The sequence below is a fragment of the Triticum aestivum genome, chromosome 1D (assembly GCF_018294505.1).
Source record: "Triticum aestivum cultivar Chinese Spring chromosome 1D, IWGSC CS RefSeq v2.1, whole genome shotgun sequence".
NCBI lineage: Eukaryota > Viridiplantae > Streptophyta > Magnoliopsida > Poales > Poaceae > Triticum > Triticum aestivum.
The window spans coordinates 317,976,154-317,986,154 of NC_057796.1; the positions used below are offsets into that span (position 1 = coordinate 317,976,154).

A 10,001-nucleotide genomic window follows, 5' to 3' on the forward strand; every position below is an offset into this window, starting at 1 on the left:
GTATAAGCTCCAAACCGCAGGGTAGCCTACTGGCGGTCAGGTACTGGTTAAGACTTTGAGTGAAACCTGTTCACACAAAACTAGCAATTCAAGGCATAGTCCATTGTCAAGTTGTGAATGGATGTAGCTTAAAGTTCTAGGCAGAAGTTCAACTTAACAGTCTCTGCTGAAACACTGGTATATTAAACAAGTGGTGAGAGAAGGCAAATCTCTAAATGGGTATTTGAGATCTGGTGGGGGATTGTTAGAATTAATGGGCTAGGCCCATAGCAATTTCTGAAATCTCAAAGCCCATGTGTAAAATGGCAAGTGGTGGTGCTAAGTTTAGTCCCACCTTGGAAGTTGAAGAAGAGTTGGACCTCTTTATATAGTGGGTTCTCTCCACCACTCTAAGTGGTGTGTGAGAAGAGAAAGGGAAAACCACACGCGCGCGCTCGCTCGCCTCGCCTGGCCGGGCCGTGGCGAGGCGAGGCGTACATGCGCGTGAATGGTCCGCCGAAATCCGGTCCGTCTCCTTGCAGGAGCGCAGCTTCCTTTTGCCGTTTTATTTTTATGTCTTGGCAGACAAGTTTTTGATTTCTTGTCCGGTAAGTATACGAATTAGAAACCGAGTCGGTTTGGGATTGTGGTCGCGACACAATACCGCCTCTGGTCCTAATATATATACAGCTACCGGCTGCGGCCAGAGACACACCAAAAAACACCTAGGGTTTTGCCTCATCTCACAACTTGCGCCGCCATCGTAGTCTACTCCATCCCAAACGCCGGCGTGCATCGGCGCGTGGGAGAGCAGGTCTCCGGAACCGTTCGTCTTTGCGATCCTGCACCGGGAGAGGACGAATTAGGTTTTTGGGAAGCGCTGTGCACGACTGCTCAAATTCGCCATCACGGGTCGTCTTCCGTCCAAGTCGGGCGGTGCTACTCATCGTCGTATTCATCGCCGTCAGCAGCAGATCGTCGCCAACATCGTCATCAACACTGTCGCACCCATAATAGCTAACGATCATTACGTCCAACATCCTCTGTTCATGTCTGTTTCTACGGCTATTGTTACATGTTTGCTGCTGTTATGCATGTCTTGATGTTCTTCTAGTTTGCTAGATTATTGCATGCTAGTATCTCTTCTAGTCATAAATTATTTACTGGAATTAATCATGAACTTGCCTAATATTCCAACAGCAACTTGAATACTTGCAAGGCTAAAATTATCAAACCACAAAGCTTTATTTAATTTTTAGAAATTTCCATTAGAGGGACGAAAGCTCCTAAAGAGACTCATTCTAGGAAGCCTGTGTACACACAACAGACGCGAAAATCCAAATCGGTGCCCACGCTTATTTGCTCCCGGTTAGAAAAAAATTCAAAACAAATACTAGAAAAATCCAAAAAATCCAAAAAAAATTGTGTGGTAGATAATTTGATGCTTGAGGTCCGCTCCAAATTTCAACTCATTTGGATATCTGAACAGCTCTCGGCAAAAAGGACAAATCGGGTCAAAACAGTGCGTGAACAGTAAACTTTTTTATAGACCCCGATTTTGTCTTTGTTGTAGAGAGCTGTCCAAATGTCCAAATGAGTTGAAATTTGCAGCGAACCTCACGCATCAAATTATCTACCATCCAAAAAAATTGAATTTTTTAAATTTTTTTAGTATTTGTTTTGATTTTTTTCGTCAGCGTGGGTGCAGCTGAGCCCGGGAGCAGAAACGCCGCACTCCAACAGACGTCCTTTTAATCATTATAGTTCGCCTATAAATAGTGGTGCACAAGGAGAGCCTATACATTGCCCGTTGCTCACCATCTTAAATCACTTCTTCCCCTTCCATCTTCAGCAGCAGAGCTTACAGCAAAACCAAGGATGTCTTGCTCTATTTCGATGATCTTCACTGAATTTCAATAATTTTAGTACACGCCGAAATATTTACCTTTCGATCAAACTATCTCGGACATTTCAGTTGTACACAGGAGTTCAAATATTTTCGAATTTTTTCACATAATTTTTTGTATCTCAAGTAAACATTTCCATTCTTTGGCTGAAATGCAAAACGAAATTACTGAAATTGATTAATTTTGGTATGTGCTGAAATATTTCTGAAACTGAAATTTAAAACCATATACCGACTCTTATTTGTAAGATAGTAACGATAAGAATAAACATACTTTTTCCTATGCAGGTGTCACTATATCTCTCTACAATGAACCTGAAGGAAAACACTGGAAAAAACTGGAAACTTCCATTTGCAGAGGGATTGGAATAAAGATGGTTCGTAGCTTATAAGCTAGACAAGCAACATAGTTCATTTACTTATAGCGTATTTGGTTGCATGGATCGACCATATAACCAGCGCTGCTAAATGCAAACTCCCGATGTTTGGTTGCCTAATCATCCCCCTGACGGTGCTTAATGCTTCCCTCGGCGTCATGGTGATCTCACAGTAGATGCCATGGGATGGCTAAAAGTGAGGGACTACGTGAGGACGTCGGTGGGTTCCGGAGGCGAGGTTGGCGCGCGCAAGTGTGTGACACGAGACGTACCCAGGTTCGGGGCCTTCCGTGGGAGGTAACACCCCTAGTCCTGCCGAATGGATGATATGCACTAGGTTACAAGGTCGCTCCTGGAGTTGTTTGGGTGGAGGAGGAAGAAGGGCCATGCCTCTATCTTGCATCTCCATTGAGTGAGTGTGTGGGTGTGTGAGCTGGGGGAATCGACCGACCGAAGACCCTCGGCATGGAGGGACACCGGGGAGTCTTATAGGCTGCCCCCCTGTTACAACGGTATTGTTATGTGGGTGCGGGCCCTAGTGTCATCATCTGGGAGCCGGCGGTGGGGGTCGCCAGGTCCGCTAGGTGCGGGTCTTGCCGGGTTCGCCAGGCGCGGACCGTGACGGGGCCGCCGGGCACGGGTCCGGCCGGCTGCACGGCACTGTGGCATGTCGTGTCTCGCGTCATGAGGCGGCTGGCGCCGCTCAGCTACAGGGTTGCACCGCCGGCCGCCGGCCGCCCCGGGCGTGGGTGTAGGGCGCACTGTAGCCACGCCCGCTCGGGCCGGCGTAAAGGGGGAGCACTGTGGCCATGTGTGCCCCGTCGTGGAGGGCCATCCTTGTTGTACGTCCGGAAGGACTGGTCGTCGTCTTGCGGTCTGCCAGCGTGGGCTGGCCGGCCAGGCTGTAGCCATGCCTAGCTGGCTCACGCTGGGGAGCCGGCAGGCAGGCCAGCCGGACTGAGGGGTTTGGCTTGCCCCGATGTTTTGAAAAGGGATCCGGGTTCCGTTGCCTACCCGGGGATCATCCCCCCGACAGAACGTCTCGCCTGGATGGGTTCTTACATTATAGTTGTTATGCTAATGAAATTACTAGCGGCAATATGTTTTCTTAGAACTGTTGGATATGTATGCTTGTGATCAGTTTTGGCCTTCTTCCATGACGAGCATGCTTATTTATCAGTGTCACGATGAAAAACATCTTGTCCACTTTGGAGGTTATGCCGCGATGGAGTATGATTTGAGAATTTTGGCTAACTATGATTCAACTTTAACCATGAATCTTGAGCGTTTAGTTCATTATTTGGTAAATATATAGAATGTTGATGACTATCCCAAGTGGTAGAGATAGGAATCATGTACCAAGAATCCCAACCCTCTAAAATTTCTATGAAAATCATTTGCATCATTAAGACCCAGTTGGCAGCACATAATCAAGTCCTAACGAAACATCATATACCAAGTAGAAAAGTACCGGCCAATATATTTTTTATTTTGAAGTGGGCACCAATACAATTTCTATACATGGTTGTGCGATGTATTTCTCATGGATGAATCTGCGAGAAAACGATCATATGACTAAACATGGAGCTAGGTATCTCTAATGCATGGTCATAGATGTAAAAAACACTTCTTCCATCCATTAGTTTTTTTCTTTCTAAAGAGAACACTAATAGAAGGAAAAACACTTCTTAGTTAAGAGGGAAACATGTAGAGAGGTAGGAAATGTAAATAGGATAGACAGTGGAGTTCAGTCTGTTCAACCGCGAGTTACTGAAAAGGACAAGAAGCAAGAGTAAGGCAGGATATGGTGTTGTTTTTGTGATCAAAATGAATCGATTAAACACCTCTTTCTCGAGTGTCCACTTGCAAAAAAATTATGGTGATCAATTCATATAGCTTTTAACGTTCATCCCCCAATGAGCATAAACACATTATTTGGGGCGTGGCTTAATGGAGTGGAGATACACATAGGTAAGCATATTCAGATAGGGATATGTGCATTATTCTTGGCTATATGGAACACTAGAAATGATATGATTTAAAAATGGGACAAAATTCACTAACTTTTTGCAGGTTATCAACAGAGCTACAGCTTGGATCCGTATGTGGTCGTTACTCATTCATGCGGACTTCAGGGAGCTCTTCGCTATTGGGTGCAACCGCTGGGAGACGGTAGCACGGGCTATCTTCAGCCGATTTGGATGGCGAGCTACTAATAGACTAGGTGTGTAGGCAATCGTAACTTGTTCTTTATCGCCGGATGAGGCGGTTTATCGCTGGATGTGGCGCTTTACAGACTTTATTTTTTAAAATTTTGCTCAGTTTATGAGCATCCTTGGAACTTAAGACCTTGTTACGTTTTTTTAATAATATGGTTGCACGCATTGATTGATGCAGAGGCCGGAGGTCAATCTCCTTTTCTAAAAAAAGGATACCGAGTAAAATGCTTCTTTATCTGAAAGCTACTTTCAAAGGGATACGCAATAAAATGTTTCCTTTTCTACAAACTAGTTCCACTAAGAATAAGTAGTGATGGTAATAAGGCCATAAGGGTTATAAAAAAAGTGATTGTAAGGGTAAAAAACAAAGAAGGCACATTTCTGGCTGGCAGCCTAGCTGTTGTTGAAGTCAATGAATATAAATAAAATGTTAGTATTTTCTTATTAGGTATTGTTTGCATTAATTTAGCAGCTAACGTGCATAGCTTCTTTGAACACGCATCTAAATACATGTTATTTCTTATAAAGAAGGAGAGCATTAGGATGATGCATACCACGCATCGTTGCTTTAGAAGAAAGCAATTATAACTCCATAAACGCGCCCAAACGTACCAAAATTATTCGGGAATCCTCAGGACATATGTCAAGAACACTCACAATTATTGGCGATTTATTTAGCATGTTTTGTTCTTTGAAAATAGAAGTTCATTCGGTAACTTGAATACTTGCAAGGATAAAATTATCAAATCGCAATCGCAAAGTTTTATTCAATCGTTAGACATTTATATTAGATGGACCAAAGCTCCTAAAGACTCATTCTAGGAAGCCTTTGTATAGAACTGTGACACGCAACAAGCATCCTTTCAATCACACTAGTTTGCCTATAAATACTGGTGCACAGGGAGAGCCTATGCATTGCTCATTGCTCACCATCTCAAATCACTTATTCCTCTTCCATCTTCAACAAAACTTACATCAAAACTAAGGATGTCTTGCAGCTGTGGATCAAGCTGCGGGTGCGGCTCAAACTGCAACTGCGGGTATACATGCATACTTCTCTCTCTTGCAAACTAGAGTGAGTTGCTACTGATAATTTATTGAGCTGATTATTTTGATTCGCCTGCTGCAGCAAGATGTACCCTGACTTGGAGGAGAAGAGCGGCGCCACCGTGCAGGCCACCGCCGTCGTCCTCGGCGTCGGGCCCGCGAAGGTGCAGTTTGAGGAGGCCGCCGAGTCCGGTGAGGCCGGCCACGGCTGCAGCTGCGGAGCCAACTGCAAGTGCAACCCTTGCAACTGCTAAGATGCAAGCGGTCGATGTGTCTGTGGTGATTGTGCCGGGTGTCATCGGGTGTGTGAATAATGAAACTGGCGCCGGCCGTCTCGTTAGTGTTGTGGTGTGAATTGTGAAACTATTGCTACCGCTCTGTGTTTGTGTGCGTGTGTCTTTGTAATGGTCCATCTGAACTGGAGTGAATGTACAAAACAGGTTCGCGCAAAGTGTGAATTAGCCACGTCTTACCGACGATTATCACTTTCATTGAGATTTTGGTCAATTCCACTAAATTTCAATAATTTTCGTTGACACCAAAATATTTACCTTTCGATCAAAATATTTCAGACATTTCAGTTGTACACAGGAATTCAATTTTTTTCGAATTTATTCACATAATTTTTTGAATTTCAAGTAAACATTTCGGTCCTTTGGCCGAAATGCAAACTGAAATTACTGAAACTCAGTTATTTTGGTATGTGTTGAAATTTTTCTAAAACTGAAATTTAAAACCATATACCGACTCTTATTTGTAAGATAGTAAAGATAGAGATAAACATATTCTTTCCTAATGCAGGTGTCACTATATTTCTCTACAATGAACATAAAGGAAAACACTAAAAAAATGGAAACTTCCATCTGCAGAGGGATTGAAATAAAGAGGGAGTAGCTTATTAGCTAGACAAGCAACTCTCATAGTTCATTTACTTATAGCGTATTTGGTTGCATGGATCGACCATAACCAGCCCTACTAGATGCAAACTCCCGATGTTTGGTTGCCTATCATCCCTCGGACAGTGCTTAAAGCTTCCCTCAGTCAAGCCCACTAGGAACGTCTCGCCTGGATGGGTTCTTACATTATGAATACTAATGAAATTACTAGCGGCAATATGTTTTCTTAGAAGTGTTTGATATGCATGCTTGTGATCAGTTTTGGCCTCCTTCCATGACGAGCATGCTTATTTAGCAGTGTCACGATGAAAAACTGCTTGTCCACTTTGGAGGCTATGCCGCGTTGGAGTATGATTTGAGAATGTTGGCTAACTATGATTCAACTTTAGCCATGAATCTTGAGCATTTAGTTCATTATTCAGTAAATGGAATGTTGATGACTATCCCAACTGGTAGAGATAGGAATCATGTACTAAGAATCCCAATCCTCTAAAATTTCTGCGAAAATTATTTGCATCATTAAGACCCTCGTGGCAGCACAGTCAAGTCCTAACGAACCAAATCAAATACCAAGTAGACAAGTACTGGCCAATTTTTTTTTATTTTGAAGTCGGCACTAATACAATTTCTAAACATGGTTGTGCAATGTATTTCTCATGGATGGTTCTGTGAGAAAACGAACATATGACCAAACATGGAGCTAGGTATCTCCAATGCATGCTCCTGGTCAATACAATTTCTTAATACTAATAGATGTAAAAAAACACTTCTTCCATCTATTAATGTTTTTTTTGTAAAAACACCAATAGATGGAAAAACACGGACGCGGAGTTTCTGCTCCCGGGCTCATCTGCACCCTCTTTCAGAAAAAAATCAAAACAAATACTAGAAAAATTCAAAAAAATCTAAAAAATATTTGGGTGGTAGATAATTTGATGCGTGAGGTCCGCTCCAAATTTCAACGCATTTGAACATCTGAGAAGCTCTCGGCAAAAAAGACAAAATCGAGGCCTGTAAAAATGTTTACTGTTCACGCACTGTTCTGGCCCGATTTGTCTTTTTTGCCGAGAATTGCTCAGATGTCCGAATGAGTTGAAATTTAGAGCGGACCTCACGCATCAAATTATCTACCACCCCAAAAAAATTGGATTTTTTTTTATTTTTCTAGTATTTATTTTGATATTTGTTCTGAGCGGGAGCAGATGAGCCTGGGCACCGAGTTGAATTTCCGGAAAAACACTTCTTGGTTAAGAGGGAAACATGTAGAGAGGTAGGAAATGTAAATAGGATAAGAATGACGAGAAGAAAGAATAAGGCAGGATATCGAGTAAAATGCTTCTTTATCTGAAAGCTACTTTCAGACAAATAAGTTGCTATTTCCCGTTTGCACAAAGTGATACGCAAAAAATGTTTCTTTATCTACTAACTAGTTCCACTGAGAATAAGCAGTGATGGTAACAAGGCCGTAAGGGTTATGAAAAAGCGATGGTAAGGGTAAAAAGCAAAGAAGGCACATTTCTGGCCGGCAGCCTAGCTGTTGTTGAAGTCAATCAATATAAAATGAATTAAAATGTTAGTATTTTCTTATTAGGTATTGCTTGCATTAATTTAGCAGCTAACGTACATAGCTTCTTTGAACACGCATCTAAATACTTGTTATTTCTTATAAAGGAGAGCGTTAGGATGACGCATACCACACATCGTCGCTTTAGAAGAAGCAACTATAACACCATAAACGCGCCAAACGCACAGAAAATTATTCGGGAATCGTCAGGACTCACGTCAAGAACACTCACAATTATTGGCGATTTATTCAGCATGCTTTGTTCATTGAAAATAGAAGTTCATTCGGTAACTTGAATACTTGCAAGGATAAAATTATCAAATCGCAAAGTTTTATTCAGTCGTTAGAAATTTATATTAGATGGACCAAAGCTCCTAAAGTCTCATTCTAGGAAGCCTTTGTAAAGCACCGTGACACGCAACAAACGTCCTTTCAATCACACTAGTTGGCCTATAAATACTGGTGCACAGGGAGAGCCTATGCATTGCTCATTGCTCACCATCTCAAATCACTTATTCTTCTTCCATCTTCAACAAAACTTACAGCAAAACTAAGGATGTCTTGCAGCTGTGGATCAAGCTGCGGCTGCGGCTCAAACTGCAACTGCGGGTATGCATACTTCTCTCTCTCTTTTGCAAACTAGAATGGGTTGCTAACTCGGTAATTTCTTGCGCTGATTATTTTGATTTGAATGTTGCAGCAAGATGTACCCTGACTTGGAGGGGAAGAGCAGCGCCACCGTGCAGGCCACCGTGGTCGTCCTCCACGTCGGGCCCACGAAGGTGCAGTTCGAGGAGGCCGCCGAGTCCGGTGAGGCCGGCCACGGCTGCAGCTGCGGTGCCAGCTGCAAGTGCAACCCTTGCAACTGCTAAGATGCAAGCGGTCGATGTTTATGTGGTGATCGTGTCGTGTGTCATCGGGTGTGTGAATAATGAAACTGGCGCCGGTCGTCTGGTTAATGTTGTGGTGTGGTTTGCTCTTGGTGTCCCTGTGCTCATGTAACTTGTGAAACTATTTCTACTGCTTTGTGTTTGTGCGCGCAAGCCTATATGTGTGTGTCTTTGTAATGGTCCATCTGAATTGAAGTGAATATACAAAACAGGTTCGAGCAAAGTGTGAATTGTTAGCTAGACTATAGTAACTCTCGTAGTCCATTTGTCTATAGCATTCATCGCTCGGGCCAGGGCTGCACGGTGCTTAAAGCATCCCTCGGTCAAATGTTTGTGATGATTTTATGTTTGCTCAAACTTGAACTTTGATGGCGCTTGTGACTATTTCAGTTAATGCAATGCTTATGCTATGCTTGCTGGTTAATGCCATTTTCAAATATCTGGTGCTACCCTTTTGTATCGCAATATGTATTTAAATGACCTAGTATGTGATTCATGGTAATTGTGCCATGAATAAGTCAATTATTTAAAAATAAGTTACTACGAAGGGTTTGAAAGTAGTGAGAATTCTGATCATGGAAGAGAGAAAGATACAACAAGTTGTGTATTAAGTAGGCTTAAGGATTATGTTATTACCACGCAATTTGAACTAATTATTATCGTACTTTATTTCTAAATATGATATATCATACCATGGGAGTGGAGGAGGGGGTACAACTTTATTTCTATAAAAATACAGTGCAAAGGAGCATATTTCTACAAACCAAACAACATACTTGGAAATGTTACTAAGAATTCCAATCCTCAAAAGTTTCCATAAAAAATCTTTGAATCATTAAGACTCTCGCAGCACATAGTCCAAGTCCTAACAAACCAACGATCCAAAAGGACATAATCAGATACCAGGTAGACAAGTACTGGTCAATGCAATTTCTAAACATGGAGCGGTGTATTTCTCATGGATGGTTCTGTTGGAAAACGATGCTGAACATGGAGCTAGGTATCTCTAATGCATGATCCTGGTCAATACAATTTCTTAACACTAGTAGATGGGAAAGCAATTCTTGGTTAAGAAGGAAACATGTAGAGAGGTAGGAATTGTAGATAGGATAGACACATGCAG

The 10,001-nt window shown here is 42.4% G+C and overlaps 2 protein-coding genes across 2 annotated transcripts; both read left to right on the forward strand.

Annotated features, from left to right (window-relative positions):
- The first annotated feature begins 5,468 nt into the window (after positions 1-5,468).
- Positions 5,469-5,912, forward strand: LOC123169189 (metallothionein-like protein 1). Its single transcript, XM_044587038.1, has 2 exons — positions 5,469-5,521; positions 5,611-5,912. Exons 1-2 carry the CDS (start codon positions 5,469-5,471, stop codon positions 5,780-5,782), a joined length of 225 nt encoding a protein of 74 aa, XP_044442973.1. The 3' UTR covers positions 5,783-5,912.
- Positions 5,913-8,447: 2,535 nt separating this feature from the next.
- Positions 8,448-9,002, forward strand: LOC123169198 (metallothionein-like protein 1). The gene is made up of 2 exons (XM_044587043.1): positions 8,448-8,597; positions 8,689-9,002. The coding sequence occupies exons 1-2, from the start codon at positions 8,545-8,547 to the stop codon at positions 8,858-8,860; spliced, it is 225 nt and encodes a 74-aa protein (XP_044442978.1). The 5' UTR covers positions 8,448-8,544; the 3' UTR covers positions 8,861-9,002.
- The last annotated feature ends 999 nt before the right edge of the window (positions 9,003-10,001 follow it).

Coding starts and splice junctions, on each gene's coding strand:
- LOC123169189 (XM_044587038.1), top strand. CDS start 5,469: ATGTCTTGCAGCTGTGGATCAAGCTGCGGGTGCGGCTCAAACTGCAAC. Junction 5,522..5,610: donor GGCTCAAACTGCAACTGCGG/GTATACATGCAT, acceptor CGCCTGCTGCAG/CAAGATGTACCCTGACTTGG.
- LOC123169198 (XM_044587043.1), top strand. CDS start 8,545: ATGTCTTGCAGCTGTGGATCAAGCTGCGGCTGCGGCTCAAACTGCAAC. Junction 8,598..8,688: donor GGCTCAAACTGCAACTGCGG/GTATGCATACTT, acceptor TGAATGTTGCAG/CAAGATGTACCCTGACTTGG.